This window comes from Achroia grisella, unplaced genomic scaffold (genome assembly GCF_030625045.1).
Source record: "Achroia grisella isolate CSIRO2021 unplaced genomic scaffold, CSIRO_AGI_Agris_v1 utg517, whole genome shotgun sequence".
Lineage (NCBI taxonomy): Eukaryota > Metazoa > Arthropoda > Insecta > Lepidoptera > Pyralidae > Achroia > Achroia grisella.
The window spans coordinates 1,290,652-1,310,226 of NW_026712910.1; the positions used below are offsets into that span (position 1 = coordinate 1,290,652).

The window sequence follows — 19,575 nt, forward strand, 5'->3', positions numbered from 1 at the left end:
TCTTTAACTAATTGTTAATATATTTAGCAGTCTTATGCCGTCTCACTATTGTTAGATACCAAATGTTGGAAAAACCATCGTTTATAGTACTAGGTAAAAATATTCACTTGTTATTTATTGTATTATATTATTACAACCACGTAATACAGCTGCGAACAGCGTGATATATGACGATATTCCATGCTGTTTAGTATGTAGGTATATAGAGTATGATTAATAGCAGTTATATGTATGTACAGTATAGTGCCTTATTTTAAAAGTAATATGCAGAATAACTCTAGAATATATATTTCTTGAATACATAAGAAATACAAAATTTGCTGTTACCCACATAGAATTTACCTTTTTACAGCGCTTTTTAGCGAGCCTAAAACGTACTTTTAGGCCATAATAAAATAAATAACTCTGGACAATTAACACAGCGCCATCTAGTCCCACGGTAAGCGCAGCTTCTGTTATGGGTACTAGACAACTGATATAAATACATAAATATTTTTTTTGTAAATAGATATATAATATTCATAGAATTTTTGGTTTCTAAATAATTATTACGACTTCGACGATAGTCGTTATGGAAATTAGTCGTTATGCAATTGATTTATAGGAGAGACTTCGTTTTTAATATTTTTCATTATCATTATAATGATCAATTAATATCTGCTCACGGCGCTATTAAATGTCAAGTTTTCCTTCCCTTGAACTAACATACTTATTTATGGTTTCCCTAATTAGCTTTTACAATAACCACGGTGAGGAAAAGTTTCCGTAACATCAGATCATTGTAAAGATAACATCAGATAATTCTACTCAAACTAAATCACGGTTAAAAGCTAGGATAAAGTAAAAATCGTACTTATGCTTCCTCTGAGTTTGATGTAACTGTACTATTTAAAGATTTCTAAAAGTGTGCGATAACAAAGTTGTAACTAGATAAATAAATTTATTAGTGTGACAAATAAATCATAACCAATTTTTTTTGTTATCATAATTGGTTTAAAATGCATTATTACAAAGATTTATTATCTAATATGTGAATGTATCATGGTAAACTTATTGTTAATTTATTACTGATTTAAATATAAATTAAAATTATTATATCGCTGCTTTACCGCTATTCTATTTTTTATGATAGCATAAGGAAAGTAGGTACTTTTCTCTGTCTACATAATCGATTGTGGCTGACACTGATTGACATTGACATTGACAAGCAACTGAGTTGTTGACATTATATAGACCATTGGAGACATCTAACGATCAATAGCGATCCATTCGCCAACGTTATCAACGACAGTAGAGAATGGCATTGTGTTGCCAGCTTAAACTAAAACAATGCAATACAACATTGTTAGATTTTTAAATAATTTCTTTATATTAATATTTCATAAACCAATGATACATACTTATTTTACTATTTAACAATAACCTATATAGGGGTATGTTGAGTAATTCACTAAATCAAAATTACCTTGGTTTAGGAACGCATAGAGGACAAACTGCACACACTATATTTTTATAAATATAGATTTAGATAACTAATCTAGTTATGTATACCTACAGATATTCAGTTAATATTTTCATTTAATATTAATGACAGATATGCAAAATTTATTCATTCGACCCATTTCCAAACACTAAACTTGCTTGGCTGTAGATAAGGAGAGTTATTGGCACCTTTTCAAAATACATTATACTATTAAAAAGCCCTAATACTATATTTACTGCATAAACAATGTAATTTATTTAACCTTACATAAGGGTTATATTTCACTAGTTTAATAACTAGTGATGTTATGGAAATAACTAGAACATTTTGAAGATGATACCATAGACCCAAGGCCTGAACGTATTGCACAGTGCCATCTAGTACCACACTAAGACCTTGTAGCATTGGTACGAGCAAATTAATATATATTTTTTGTAAATCTATGTATTTTTTTGTATAATTAAATCACAAAAACATCTTAAACACATAGATTAAGATAAACATATATGATTATGAATATAAGCAGTGACCGGTGCCTGAACTCGTAACCATTTGAAGGCGAAATAGTATGTCACACTATGTTACTATATTGTAACTACACTATGTAACACGTATGTCATAGTCATTAATTATAATGATTCTGTTTTAATTTAACAATAAAATGACACGTATTTAATACCTGTTGTACCCTATATCTACGAGTATCTATTAATAATAATCACCAGGGTTAATAAATAAAACGTTTAAACGATACCATCAGCGACTTAATTAACAGTTCAATTATTTTAAAAAATTTGTTTACCCGTATTCTATAAGACATTCCATATAATTTTATGCTAATAACTATAATTATTTTTATATGACATCTTAACACACAAACAGACAGTTTTCGTCTCGTCATCATTTTAGGATTTGTAAAGATAAATATTATAGTTAGTAGTAGGTGGGTTGTCCCTTGTAACAAATAATGTAAAACAGTTCAACATTTAATATAATAATGAAATGCTTAAATAACATGACCTTGGCTTGGTGCCATTTGACGCTCAACACGAGAATGAACTCATTCATAGTATGTTTTGAGTGTCGAATGTTATGTCAAACAATGTGATTTGCATCCCAATGCGTGGTCACCTTCACTGCGGTCGTGTTTGCAGTTGAATTTTACCGGGCTCATGACATTCACCCTTATCTGCATCTATTTTCAGAAATAAGGATAGAACAACAGAGATATTGTATGTACCTACTTAAATTTATTAGAATTATTTCTCCCTCCTAGAAATAAATATCGTAACATATTAATATCCTAATACTCATTCGTATTTTTACGCAAAGTAAACTTATTTATGATAATAATGTTAACCCGTTTTCTGTTTGGCAAAATACCCTAGTTAATAACGGGGTGAACGCCACGAAAAGGAAGAAAGGAAAAATCTATCGAAAACAATGCCTTTGTAAAGTTCAAGCTAACGACCCGTATACTGGGATGAGAAATATTGAGACGTTAAATAAAAAGAGGAAGACCATAATTGTTATAATGTGTCTATAAGCACGAGAGAGGATTGTTACTTTAATATCTAACAAGATCAAAATGTATGAGATTGTGTGTGGCACTTCCCGTTGCGAATTACAAAATTATTCATCACCAGACTCATAACTTCAGTCAAAGCGATCGAAACATTGCTGCTAGCTGTTACAGCGAAGGCTTTATTCACAGGGTTATGATTTTCTTTGATTGCAGAAATAACTCCATAAAGAGCATTTATACGGTTGAGGAAAATAAAACGCGAAAATGACGAAATGTTGAATATACACGAGATATTAAAAGCTCTGATATTTTGACAACAAAATAAGTTTTCGTTTATTTTCCTTTCGCCATATTTTCTGTGTGCAAATTTGGAAATAGTAAACAAAAACATTGTGTATATTTAAAATTGATACAGACCATGATTTAGGTCATGGTATATTACTATCTAAGGGAATGTTTATTTATTTATTTATTTAACTTTAATGCACACAATATAATATATAGTATAGTACATTTGGCGGACTTAACACCATGCGGCATTTTCTACCAGTCAACCATTGGTGGTGCAGAGAATAAATGTTGATGATTTGTGGCAGCGAGTGTCAAATCAATACTAAAGCTAGGTTTGCCAACTCTACAATAGGCGGTTCTAGGAATTCTCGACTTGACATTAGGGTTCAGGGACATTCATCGCTCTAACTCTACATATATACAGCAAATAGATTTTTACCTTTCTTCATTCTTTAAGTAGTTTAGGTTTAGGTCACTTAATCTGTTGTGGTGAATGAGCTAGGAATTGACGTTTTACAGTTTTTCAAATGAAACCAGTTGATGGTCGAACTGTCATGAAAGAATCCGTTATATCTAACAAAATTTAACTAAAAGTTCAGATAAAAAAGAATATTTAGGACAAACAATACTTAGTACCGCGAACCGTCTAGATTATTTTCTAAAGCGGGACGTCCTAAAGATGTAGGACGATAGGCCCAAACTAAACTCCTGACGAGGTTTACATTTCCAAAATCTGAAATACCATTATGGATCACCAATTCTGTTACCACAAATATTCATCTTAGTTATTTATCACTAAATTACGCATAAATGAAGTATAGTGATTAATTTTACGACCGTATATGCTCATAAATTATCTTTTATGCATACAAGAGTCATATAAATGGACATTAATTATCAAAATAAAATTATTTACTTCATACATTTCTATTATATAAATATATAAAAGTTGTATATATTCTATTAATTATTTATTTACAAAGTAAATAACTTTATAAAAAAAAAGGGGAAAATAATAGAATTGTATGAAGTAAATTTTTTTTTAATCAGAAACAACATTCTATTTTCTAAACCTTAAATCCCTAAAATAAGTCTAAAATGGAATACTTTTACAGAATTATCTACTCTTTATAGAGGATTTCATCACGACACCTATTAGTGTCCCTATTTAATCCTTTCTATTACCTAAACAAACGAAGACTAGGGTGCTTTGAAATTACACTGTCTACTTATTACTGAGTTATTTTTATATTACACGTTATTATAAATTAGTATTCTAGGAGCGAGAGTTTATTTGCTTATTCTACATGTTAAAGATACTCACATTCGGATACTGGATCTCTGTTAAATATAAAAAAATATCCATAGATATGCGTATTTTTTAATATTTTATATATATACATACAGGTGTAGTTTACTGCTATCTCTCGGATCATATAATTACATAATTGTAGATAGTGACTATTTATGTAACATGAATTATAATACATCGTTTTACGTTATTAAAGAATGTCCAAATTTACTGCTAGTAACATTATTTTCATATCACAATTATCATAATATAATGGTAAAATAGATATCAATTCCGTTGTCTAAATCTATGATAGGTATAAATATTCAATCAAAATCTGTTTAATATGGGTGGTGCTCGATAAAGATGACAGACTGACAGGTAAGGTAAAATTGGAAACAATAAAGAAATCGTATATATTTATTATTCTTGAAAACATGAAAAAAGTATTAAATCTAACGTTTAATCATTGAGACAGTATAATTCGAATTAATAAGTGTACTCGAAATAAAAATAGAAAGCAATGATAAAAGTAAAATTAAGAATAAACACATTGCATTTTCAGTTTTTTTTATGTAAGTAGCAAATAAGGTGATGGCCTACCATCATAAATATATAGATACATAAACATTACAGGGAGATCACGTCACCATAGATGCCCGTGATACCGATTATGGTTTGCACTTCTGGAGTACTAATATGTGATGCCTCCATATCCTGTAATTTCACTACTATATCATTCGTCAACCGAAACATAATTTACTAGACTGAAGTAGTGTAAGTACTCGTAGGTACAACCGTACGCTTTACAAAATCTCTTTAGGTATGTTTATAGTTTTAGGTATATCCTTTTTTCATGAAAAAATATTATGATTTCCTTCTTATAATTCATAAAAACTATATTCTTTAGAATAATAGGACTATATCTTAGGATTATATCTGAAAAGTATTTTTTAAATATTTATATCTTAAAAGAATTTATTCTGAAATTCTATTAAAATGTGAAAGTAAGGCGTTGACTTGCTATATTTGTTATAAGCTCAGCAAATCATCATAATGCTACTTTACGTACATATATTACTTTTTATTATTCGTCATACGTGTAGACAATTTATGACGTTAGTGCCTAAATTATATTTTTCCTCTAGTTAATAAATATGCAACTTTGATACACAAAAAACAACACAAACTGTAAATCCATAAGTAAAAGTACGTATATATATAAAGCTATCCTTTCTCATTGCTAAAAGAATTAGGAATGAAATAACATGCCATTGGAGACACAATATTTGTTACCGCTACTACTTTAATCAGGTGTTCTTGCTGTTTCATTTTTGATATTTTATTCTCATGAAAAAGAAATTCAGTAGACACCATCGTAAGAATTTATTACGTTAGTCGAAGTGCCTTGTTTTCATCTTTACCCTTTCATCCGTCACTGGTAACTGTCAGTGCATACACTGTCACTGATATCACCGTTGCAATCTATTAAATAAAAACTATTTGTCTATCAAAAACAGATACAGAAATTTCTGTAATTTCTCGACTTGTAAACTTCAAATTCTCACTATATATCGGTATAGATACTTGACATAAACGGATAAAGATGATTTGATCCGCTATTGTGAAGGAGGGCGATTAAATCCGCTTCTGGACGTCGGGACCGGGGTGCGTGTTAGCCCTGTTATTAATTTAACCACAACTCTAATTAATCTCGCCCGTTGCGGATTCTCCCACGACCGCATTCAGATTCCAGCTTGGTCGTAACCGAGCCCAATTCTTACTGACATGACTTATACAGCTGAGATTTTGGATTAATTAAACAGATCATGTCTAAGTTTATCTCACATGGTCTCGCAGGGAATTATATATTGCTTTAATAGTAAAACAAATGTACGCTAAAATAAGATATAGTTGGTTTAACGATGTAAGAACTTTATATCCTCCTCCTAGACTTTATCCCTGAGATTGACTTTAGTATATTACAAGATCTGATTAGAATGACAATCACAAATACATCAACACAAAAAAGGAAACCTGATAATAAATCTTTATACCAAGCTGTCTGGCTTATTATAACAGTTTGTTACTACTACAATAGGATGAAGCCTCTACTTATAAGCAGAGATTAGAAAATAGATTATATTTAATTTAAAGGATTTTTTTCTAAGTGAGTTTGATTATTAAGACAACTGGCATATGTCCTAAATGCAGATATAACATGCAAATATAACCATTATAGTACCAATAAAAGATAAGTATATGTTTATTGAATATAGAATAGATATAGAAGTACAATAATATGAAATATAGGCCTAAAGTATCATCTCAAGTACAATATTTGGCATATATGTATATAAATCTAAAGAGACGCTTTTATGGAACGCGGTAGTGATTGATTTTGTTGAGAATCATCATTGATCAAAACGTACCGTAATCTGTTTACCAAGGAAATAGCATCTTATTCTACATACTTATGCTGTTTTTATTTAAAATGTCAGTTATCTAAATATTCAATAATACATCAATGGTTCACGGCTAATTTATTTCAAACGAGATATATCCTGTGACTTATCCAGATCGTTTAGAATAAAAGTACGTATCGTATGTGTTAATCGAAAATATTATTTATTTGTGTGCAATTTAATTCAAATCCGGCTAGCTGTTTCTTTACTAGCATTTTTGTTACTTATTATTTGTGTTTTTAGTACCTTATTGGCGTAAAAAGTTCTTCTCCTAATGAAATGTATACCATGTATCTACTAGTGCGTTCATTTAAACAATGTTTTTTTTTAAATAACTAACAAACTACACTTTCACGTAAAAGATAATTTATTATATAGTAAAATAAATAATATAAGAATATAAATTTAAATTCCTAAAGGGCCATCACTTTATTTCTACTTGAAAAAAATATCACACGGACGGACAGCCAGATGACATGATCAAATTATGAATTCCGTTTGTATAGATATTATTAGATTACGTATTTTTTAAAATATAGAAATAAAAATTCACGGGGTAATTTAATCAGTGTATTCGTTCCATTTACAGCAAACAATTCTAGGATTATTTTCAACGTTCAATTAAATTATTTCAATAAGCAAACCGAACCTATGCTTCCAGGATATTGAAAGCGTTAGCATTTGTTAGATATTTCTTCGAATGAAATACAATCCTGCATCCGCTTTGTAGGTAAAACTAAACAACAGGGATCCGAACGTGATGAAAGCGATTCTAGAACGGCTCTGAATACACACACGCCCCTACATATTCATGTATGTGTACTTAGACACTGCATTAGATTAACTGTGAGGTTACGAATAGCCAATTTAAACTACTTAATATACTCCATATGCAATGTGAAATAAGACAAAGTAACGATAAATTTTAATTATATTAGGTATTGAAATTTTATGTCAAATATTTTAAAGTAATTCATTTAATTTAGATTTCTAAAATCAAATAATATTGAAAAAAATCTGAAAGCTGCTAAAATAAATTTGATGCGATATATTAGTTACTTTTTAAATTGGACTATAATAAACAAGGATGTTGTTGTCGGATATAGATTATATATAGATCAAAATAACCTTAGGATAAAAAAGAATTAATATGTATTTTAAAAATAAGTTAAATTATCTATTTACAATATGTCTGTCTGATAAGTATGTACTTTTAAAAATAATAGTTTATTAATAAACTTATGTATATACAGTAAAAGTTCAAATCAAATACAAAAAGTCAAAGTTTTAAAGTTCAAAATCATATACAGACCATTTAAAAATATTTTTGGTGTATACCAAATGTTTGGATCTAAATATACACGTACTCAATTATAACGGAACGGAACTACCAGTATGTTATTCCGACTCACACTTTACTCGTTTTTTTTTATAATTTATTCGCACAAAATAATTTTATTCATCTAGTAGGTTGTACTGAACACTCAACGCGCTTATTTTTTGTGCGCTCATAAAAATATAATAACATGCAAATTTTCTCGAGATATGGTTCACTCTCTGACATAAACTTTTTACTGAAGACATTATTAAAGTACCAATGTACCTAAAAATACATACATAAAATAATATAAGACCCTTAAAAACCAAATAATATTTTATTAGTAATTAAAAACATAATATTTTATTTGATAGTCTTCTTTTATTTTGATTTAGACGATTGTTGATGTTCTGATGAAGTTAAATTTTCATACACTAAAGTTAAACCAGAAAGATAAACCAATTATAAAGAGTTACAATATATAGTTCACTATATATTTTTGTTTTAAATAATGTGAAATTCTGCTTTTAGAGATATTAATAACAGAATTTTTGTAAGTTATTGGAATTACTAACAAACTGATAGCCCACTTGATGGTAAACGGTAACTCTTGATTAAACAGGAACTAACATGTGTACCATTCATGCGTTGGCATTTCAGAGAAGATGTCATGCCTCTTGTCATGTCATTTCACTGGCTAATCACACCATTCAACTGAAATATACTTAGAAGGCAGTCTGCTTAGCGGCGGAAATGGGTGCCGATATGAAAGATTTTTTTACAGTATATCTCTAGTATTGGGCAATTACATAGCTCTACCTAACCTACCACAGATTAAATATTTCGTCAAACTTACGGCATTCGGGTCTCTTCCCATAAACGGAGGTTAATAGCATACCACGATAGGCAATCGGTTTAGTATTTACGTCGAGTTTTCTCTAGTCTATTATCTCTCATCACATTCTGGGTATGTCATATACCACATGAAGAATATTCTCCATTTCAACTTCAGAAATTTATTAGGCATAATTCACGTGAAATGTTTTCTTTTAGAAACTCAACACTACAGTGCTGGCAAGAAAACTATTGGCCAGTTTTTATTATGAAAACTAAAATTAGTTTCTTTAGTCACCGGATAGGAAAATAGCTTCCGTTGCGATTTAGGTCAGCGATCCATAGACATCTTGTGGAATGTTTAGGAACTTCGTATACGTTATTGATTCGTCAGTAGTAAAATAGATGGCGCTTTTGAAGTCAGATAATGATAAAGTGATAAAAATATAATAACAGAAATAAATTTATTACACCTAAAGAAGTACAAATTAGTATTATAGCTAACCGAAGCTTTTGCATTTTATCAATGTTGGAAAAGTTGGACCATTGATGTTACATTTTTTATTTATTATTGCTTTTGGTGCCTACAAAATCTGTTTCACTACTACTAATATACATATTTAGATATTTAGCTATCTAAATATGTATGTTATTAGACTATTAATTACATAATAGCTACATGCATTTTGTGAGTATATTTTTAACTATAAATTAGCAATATGCGGTTTGACTCCGAATATATTTCGATTCCAAATTTAAATGTATAAAAAAACAGCTGAATGTATGATGTCACATTACCAAAGTTTTAGGGCAAATAGCTATTTAATGACGACAAATTAACGAGGACAAATAATTAAATAATACAGTCAAGTTTCAGCAGGCATTGACGTAATGACGTCGTCTCTGCATTCCTGTGAAATCATATTTGTTTGTATTTACCTAGGTATATTTTCAAATATATAGATAGGTGCTATATGTGTATATAATATATGTAGTTGTGAAATGTTTTACAAATTTAGAATCTTCTTTAGTTAATTAATTTTAGTTGTAGCTGTAATTTAAACTGAATTGATAAATTTCTTTTTATATTGCAGGAAATAATATAAGAAATGCAATAATAGAAAATATTCACGCCTTTTTTCATTAATTAATTTTAATGAAAAAAGGTGTCAAACATTAAACAAATGTTTTAATTATTAATATTGCAATGGTTATAACCAACTTAGAAAATAAATAAGTTACGAAAGGAATTAATTCGTAAATACATATGTCTGTAAGAAGAAAGTTAACACAGAGTGAATCTGCAAAGTTATGCTCACCTAAATACATTCAATTCCGCACGCATGCTACGAGTATGTGCACCCAAAATACTTATGCCAAATACTTATACCTACATACGTACATTTATAGATTAGTGACTTCATTTTTCATTTGCTCCTTCTTGACTTATTGTGTCTATTTTCTGATTGTTCATTTTACATTATCTAACCTTGACGTTGACGTAGCAATGCGATATAGTTGTATAAAAAGTATAAACCGACTATTTTATAATCTTTCTTTGAAATCGGTTAACAGGTAGGTAACTAAATTGCCCACCTACTAGCGCTATATATATCTTAATTTTAATATAATATTTTATAAATGCGAAAGTTTGTTGGTATGGATGGTTATTTGTTACTATTTCACGCAAAAACTACTAAACTGGTTTTAATGAAACTTTACAGTAATATAGCTTACATATTAGAATAACATATAGGCTATAAATTTAATTTGGGTGAAACCGCGGGCACAGCTAGTATTATTGTACTACTGACATGTTATCTTAAATATGTGGATATACTCCATAATATCAACTACTTATGCCTACGTAGGTAGACATACGTACACGTCGCGTCTGTTCGCGACCCCACCATAACGTCACTTCCGCAGTCAAATCGTTTCCGGCGCGCCCGCGGGCTCTTTGACATTCACTCTTTGTTGGACCCTGACACGTCAAATTATCTCCTGGATGACTCGTTTGATTAGCCGCATGGAAAATATTCCACATGATACGATCTTGCAACTACGATGTTTAAAATGAACACATTAGGGTATAATACTCGACGATATATTTTAGCTCCGCGGTAGCTGAAATCTTTAATATTTATAGAGTATATATAGTTCTATAGGAAATAATTGTAACTGAACAAGAACCAAATGTAGTATGAGGACTATGACTCTGTTATCGTGCACTGTGTTACTTGTAAACTAAGTGGCAGTGGCAAATTTACATAAAATGCGACTGTTATTTCCCAAGTCAAATTATACTTTTAATATTTGTTTTAAATTATGTCCGCATATCTATTATCTTATCTTGTGATTAAATGGCAAATATTTTACTAGCTTTCTTCACATTTAAAATACTGATTAAAAATTTAAAAAGAATTAAATATCTTACTATTTTATATCAAAGTCACATACAGAAGTTGGCCATTGGTCGTAATTTTTAAAAACAGCTATATTGTAATTTAGCATTTACTATGTAATGTCAACATCACTTAATTGGATATTCATTATCTATAAACTTATCTATTATAGGATAACACACAATATCCTATAACAGCCTTTATATATACCGAAATAGAGGTGTTAATTAAATTTCCAACGTTATTGTTATGGCCCTGCATCATGGCGACCCTAGATTGGACAATTTAATTGAGAGCGATTGATAATTTAGATAGAGTTTGCCTGCAAATGTTGTTCACGTCGCAATATGGGATTTACAATTCACTTATTTATTCATTAAAAATGTTAACTTCATTAATAATAAAATAATTAATCAAAATGTTTCAATAAGAAAAACATAGAAGAATCAAAATTAAATGTGACTTTTTTCAAAGTTTAGAGATAACGTTTGTCTCAAAACATGTACCTACTTTCAAATAAAAACTAACAAATAATGCAAGAAATAGTCGGTGAAAATATTTCTGGACTAGTTTGAAATTATTATTCATAGTGATTCATAAGTCTGTCATTTATATGTGGTCACAATTTTAATAATCTGCAAACCACTACTTAAGCAGGAAATTTATTTATATACTTAGAATATTATTTTTTAGACCAGCTAATACATTCTTTATATATAAAACTACTTTATTTACATAAACCACACTCTGAATTTATATACGTATAGGATTAACACCTATTTATGTGATGTAAACCTGAAGTATTGATAAAAATGAAATGAGTCTAAACTGAACTGTTAGACATATTTTAATCACGGAGGTCGAATGTCTACCTTGTGGTCTGTATTTACGATTATATGTATGTGCATACCAGATCAGATGACAGGAAAATATTAACGTCGTACATTTACAAAATAAGATGAATAATACCTAGCAAAAACAGTCGTATCTGACTGATTTAGCAACCTTATATAGATATACATATAACATAACTTTCTGACAGAGTTATAGAAGACTCTGTGAAAATATATTTTGCCCCTGCAACTTCGTCTGTGTAACGTCACATCACACATTATTAGTCATAACGTGATATTACATAGCTCTTAGCCTTATTCTATAAATGGGCTATTCTACAACTACTAAAAATATTTTTTAAATTCGAACCTATAATCTTTAAGATTAGCACGTTCAACTAAATAAACTATTCAGCTTTATAAATTCAATTACAGTAATTAGTCATGGAGTCGATAGATATTATTAACTAACCGAGAGCGACTTTGTACCCGTATAGATTTTTTGTTTGATTCGAAAAAATATCACAACATTTTATGTGAAACCATATTATTATCGTATTTATACGTATCCATAAGACGCAAGTGCAAATAGCGTATTTGCGACTTTGAGTCACCAAAGGCCATTTACCGATTTAGACGATCCAAATATTTTCACTGGCGACACATTCGCTTCACTGGCATTGCAAATTATTTACTTTAGTAAACACAATTCCTACCAACAGTTGAATTGACGTTAAGAAAATAATCACTATATGTTTAATAAATAACTAGAATATTGATTAACTTTGTGTCATGATTCCATAATTATATGTAAATCGATAAAATGTAAAGATAATCTGAATGTTAAGCCCTTCGGAATTTATTCAGATAATTAAACTATCTAATATAACGAGTTTGTATATATTAACACGGTTTAACCCATCGCTTTAATTCCAATGGTTGCAGGTTCATTTTGATTCATGAGTATAATTGTTTGTGTCGGTCCGGATGTTTTATCTATGTATATTATGTATTTAAAAAATGTATCTAAGTCTTTATATCAGTTGTCTAGTCACACAGCTGTGCTTGAAACTAGTTGGCGCTGTCTGAATTATCCTGAGATATTATTATTATTATTTATTGTGTAACCGATCTTTCTCTAGAATAAAGTACCTTTCAACAGTGAAAGAATTTCTCTATCATTACGTTATAAGTATATATATTTCCCTAATTATAAATAATATATAAAATACTTCAATGGTTAATATTGGTTGTAGAAGGTTTCTATTTTTATTAATAAGAGAGTATAAAATGAATAAAAAGTATTACTATAAATCTTTACACAGTACAAAGTCACCTCCGCAATCTGTTGCTTATATCTTTTAAATTACAACGGATTTTAATACGGTTTTCAGCAATAAATAGAGTAATTCAAGAGTGAGGTTTATATGTATAATACTTGCGTTTTATAGTATAGAACAAGCCAGTAAATCCAAAGATTTGTAATGCATCCGTGCAAAGCCGGGACGGGACTCTAGTAAGAGTATAAATGTTGGTATACCGTAATCAGTATACTACGTCTTAGTAATTATTACAAAATATTATTTTATCTATTGTAACGCATTCTAATCAATGTAATTACCTCAACGCAGGGTAATCTTGTTTATACAGGTAATAATTACGATAAGAATTAAAAACATATAATGTTTAATATAAACAAAATTCTCCAAGGATGCGTATATCATGCTATGCTTTTAATCCATGTATATTATATGTATAATAAAATACATAAAATCAATTGTACGCGGATTTACGTAAGAGTCATTACATTTTAGCCAGGAATACTGTTCATGTATAAATTCGAAGGTAAGGAGAAACACCAATGACTTATCTAATATTGAAATAAAATCATGAATATTCTACAATAAATAAAAAGTCTACAGAATAAAGAACACAAAACTTTAGATTGTGGTTATATAAATCTGTAAATGTAAATATAATAAATATTTATTAGGAGCCCTATATACTATAATATATACTTTTGTGCAATTAGTGAAAGAATTATCGTAAACCATTCTTCAGTCATTCCTGAAAATAAAACAATATAAATATTTTTTGTCTAATATTAGTATAATGTATTAGGTACAAACACTATACTTGACAATAAATAGATTTATTATTATTACTATATATATATTACGAGAATATACATACATATTATAATCCTAATTAAATAATTTTACCATTAATATACATACAGATTTGAGGAATATTTGGTTCTTAAATAAATTTTAATATACATCGCCTATTTTCCTAAAAATACATACGTCAAGAAAACAAGGGTTTGATTGATGCCAGTACCTGTGTATTTAAATAATTGCGATATATTTGTAAAAAGGACTCACCTTAATCATTTTCAGCTATCGAGTGTTGTAGGAGTTTGGTTATCTTGGTAATATAATAATAGCTTACATAAGATGATGAAGTTTAATATATAATCAAGTAGTTAATGAGTACACATTCATGCAAGCAAACACAATTCAAACAAACTAGGTTAAAGTTTACAAAACAGTATTATCGTTAGTGTTTACTTATTACGGAACAATCTCCAAAATAATTCTTTAACAGTCAACATAAATATAATCACTGCACACAAAACTACAACGTGCGATGCTGCTGGTTCACCATTAGACTCACCAGAACTATTTTTCCCGTCTGTTTTGTCTTTTGCTGTGAAACGCACAAAGTCTTGCAAATGATTTGGTAAATCTTGAACACTAGTCTCTTTACCATCGTCAATAACTTTTATTTTATGTTCTATTACTTTAGGTTCCCTGTATATATCCGTTCTCTCTTCTCGTTCATCCTCTGTTTCAGGATCTTTTATTCCCAATTTATCCCATCTTTCTCTAGCTTTAGATATAAACTCTTTTTCGATACGATTATTTACTTTTGAATTTAGTATATCGAGAGCTGGCATACTTTTAGATACTGATTGTGCATTTAGCGTACTACCTGTATTAGTGATTTTTATAATTTTATGATGTTTTCTTTCTTGTCGTTCATGCATTTGATTTACATATTCGGAATACATTTTGTCGCGTAATAACTCTTCTTGACTGCTACTAAATAACGAATGTAATCGAGCATTATCTCCTTTTTCTTGTTGCGAGTTGATCTTTGTATTCCTTTTATAAAGATAACTGTCATTTTTTATTATTTCTTCTTGATCTGAAATTAATGGAGCTCTTGGTCTTCTTTGAGGAACCTGTGGTGCATTCATTTTTTCACTTTCAATACGACGTATTTCAGCTTCTACTTCCTTTTCTTTTTGACGAATATATTCCATTTGTTGTTCACATAAATCTTTTGGCAAGGATGGTCGGCGTGGATATTCAATGCCACGGTCTCGTATATTTGTGAAGTGTCTATGCATATTCTGTATAGAAGAAACATCATCTTCGATCTCCTTGTTTAAGTTTCCTGTGGAGTAATGAAAGAATTTCCGTTCACTTTTCATTGATCGAAAAGAATTATCAGTGAAATCTGCACTGTCTTCACTTTCATAAAATGACGATGTTTTTGGCCGTGGTGGTGGAATGGGTTTAAAAGTATTCGGGAAATCTCGCAACGAATGTACGTTATGAAAGTTTCCTTCGGAAGCTATTTTCTTGTTCATATTATACTTTGGTTGACGATCGTAATCTATATTATTATATTTATTCATTGGTGCATTTATTTTATAAGTAATGGAAGGATCACGTATTAACGCTAGCAAACGACTTCCAGTTTGGGACTTAAATGGTATAATAGGTGCAATATTATTACTTTCATGTTCAACTCTGTTTTCCATTTCAAATTGATTATATCCACAAGGATCAAAAGACTTTTTATGATAATCCAGAACATCACTAGTGTCTTCTTTTGTTATCACTGTATTTGTCTTTTCCATAAGCATTTTCTGTGATGGTGATAAGCACACATAAGCAAGTTCATTCTTACTTGGTAATCCACTCCAATGAGTGTCATCTTGAGTTTTTTTCAGAGATGAATTCCGTGGTTTTATTGGTGGTGGAAGAGAATCTTTAACTTTTGCAGATAATGTTACCTCAATGTTTGATATATCATTCTGTTGGAAATGTTCCATTGTATTTAAATATGATTCTTCATTTTGACTTGACTCATTTTTATTAACATTAACGCCTGTCATGTTAATATTTTGTAACCGTTCAGAAACAAAAGCTAGTTCTTCCAATATTTTATCTCCAAATGGAAACATAGATATCTTTTTTATACATATATTACGTAATCTTAATGGTTGTTTATTTTTAATCTTATTAGATTTATCCTTATATAAAGCAGATGTTGCTGTAACAGATCCTAATACATCCTTTACATGACTTTTAGCATCTGGTACATCTTCTATTTCTGTAATTGAATTAGTAATATCGCATGTATCATCATGAACTCTGTTTGATAAATCATTAAGGGAAGAATAATTTGGGTTATATTTGATAGTACACTGAGATGAAGTTACACTACTAGAAGAATCCTGTCGAGTGAAATTATCTTTGTTTATTTGCGCTGGAGTTTTTGAATCTGTATTGACCTCTTTTATAAGATTATTTATGGCATCATTTAATTCACATTTTATAACTTTTAATTCTAGATTATAATTATCGGTAGTGTTTTGTATATCTATATTTGACATGGTATCATTTATATGTATAGGTGTGTCATCCTTTAATTTATTACCGCTAATGTTAACTTGCTCTTGTGAGCTTAAATCTGCACTAGATTGTTCAAAATCTTTAACATAAAGATCAGTTTTTATATTGTCTGTAGACAGTATAACTATTTCATGCGGATTTTGTATACCTTGATCCATCTGTTCTGATATTATTTCAACTTTTTCTATTTCAATAGATTCCTTAGGGTTTTCATTTTCTGTTTGTATTTCAGGCGATTCTATTTTGTCTTTGTTACTAGACAAAAATGTATTTTTTAGCAGTTCTTCAGTATCAGTTACCTCAATTGTTGGTGTTATCATACGTACTGATACATCTGTTTCTGTACTTTCATCGGTTTCGTCACCAATTTCATGTACAGAGCTTGTACTACTTGAAGAATCTGTTAAATATACTATTTCAGCCCCAGTCATTTTTTCTAAACTTCTCATTACCCAATCTCCTCGTGCTTCTGTCAGTTCAGGTTCTTTTAACTTAGCATCTACTAAAACACATTGCTGTGGCAATAATTTTCCGAAACTTTTTTGTCCCGTATTTTGCTTTACCATCTTTGTAGAATATTTATTTATATTTTTTCTGTTTTCGAAAACATCATCTTCCAATTCTTCATTATCACTTATTTTATCAATCAAATGAGATTGACGACGTGATGTGACAGACGATTCACCACTACCTTCTTCATCAATTACATCCAATATTCTAGTAGGCCCTAGTCGTTGAGCAATGAAATCATCTGTTACACCTTTTTTACGCAATCTATGGCGAACTTCTCGATTTATAATTTGTTCTAATTCCGTATTAATTTCAATTAAATTCACATTAGATTTACTAGATAAGTTTAATGTTTGAAGGTAATGTCTCAACGATTTTTCCTCCTCAGGTGTAAGTGACTTTGTTTGATCGCATTGAGCTGTATTAAGAGGAATAGTTGTAATTGATAAGGTACCTGTAGCTAATTCTTTTTTGTAGGATGGATGGTCATCATGTAAATCATCAATTTCTTCCCATTCTACGTCAGATTCTACTTCAGATACTATAGCACTATTACTCTCTATTATTGCAATAGCCATGTCTTCAGATTGAATATTATTATCATCAGTAATGTCGACAATCTGTGGCACATCGTCGTTATCTAAACTTTTACTTTTAATAGAACTAATCAACTTTGCTTTATTTTTAAACGTTTGTTCTGGAGATTCAACCACATAAACATTATCTTGAATATCAGTATCATTATTCATTGTAGGTCTATTATTATTACTATCATTATTTACATCCGGAATAAAACGTGCAGGGGAAATGGAACTGGTTTCTATATATTGCACTTTGTCAAGTTGTGATGTATCACTATTATTTTTTAGCACTTCCTTGATATTTAATGAATCGTCTACATTGTATTCAGCTGGTGTAACATTCTCTGTTAAATTAACTGGACTAGCACTAGCACAACTCTCGTTATCACCAGCATAATTCACATTACTACGAGTTTTGTTGTTGTCCGTACGTTGATTTTTTGCTTTCCGCTTATTCTTATTGTTTTTACGACGCTTAGGCCTATCAGGCATGTTTATATAACACTCAATACACTATTATCACTGATACAATATAATCGTAATCACAAATCACACGTATTGTCCAATCATATGCGGTTTTATTAACACCCCGACTCTGATAATATTTATTACGTAGGTGTAATCTCTACAATATCAGCAGAGTGTTAGTGTTAGGGATTCCGATACATTCGTGTCCCTGGGTCGCGTAGGGCACGCGGGACGGGGACGCTAGGTCGACATCGAGATTAGCTATTGTAATTTACTTTTCAGCGAGCGGTCGCCGGCCGCGGCAGTCGTGCGCTCGGGCGGCGATTTACTGATAATTATAAATAGGTTGAAGTGCGCGAGCGCGCTGTGGACTTTATTTTTACGCGGAGACGTGTACACGAGTGCGCGCGCGACGATAGCTCTCGAACACGAAGGGAGCCGGCCGGCGGGCGCACTACCAAGAGGCCGGTTCACCCGCACTGTACCCGTATATGCTGCTGCATATGCCGTATATTGCTAATTAATATTGCACACACACTCCTTGCCTATTTTAGGGACGAGTAACGGGGAAGAACTTTTAAATACAATGGGTACTAGTCAGACATATTAGGATACACACGATTAAAATTCAACTAAGTTCTAACTATTTCTTAATATGCAAACATAATGAATGGTATACAGAAATGGCTACGGTAAACATGTGTTATTCAATATAACTTAATAAAATATATATTCGATACAATGTTATTATATTACGCGAAGAAGTCTGTTAAAAGCTATAAGTCCATTATTTGATTAAATTTATAATGTATATAATATATTTATAATGTAATCAATATACAGTAGGAGTTTCTTTAGTCAC

At 30.2% G+C, this 19,575-nt stretch overlaps 1 protein-coding gene across 1 annotated transcript in view; it reads right to left on the reverse strand.

Moving 5' to 3' along the window:
- The window catches only part of LOC131847297 (uncharacterized), a 96,099-nt gene extending 77,004 nt beyond the window's left edge, over window positions 1-19,095 (reverse strand). The window contains exon 1 of the mRNA XM_059196840.1: window positions 15,122-19,095. Coding sequence (XP_059052823.1) covers window positions 15,122-18,737 — 3,616 coding nt within the window. The 5' untranslated portion in view covers window positions 18,738-19,095. The remainder of the gene's footprint in view (window positions 1-15,121) is intronic.
- Between the last annotated feature and the right edge of the window lie 480 nt (window positions 19,096-19,575).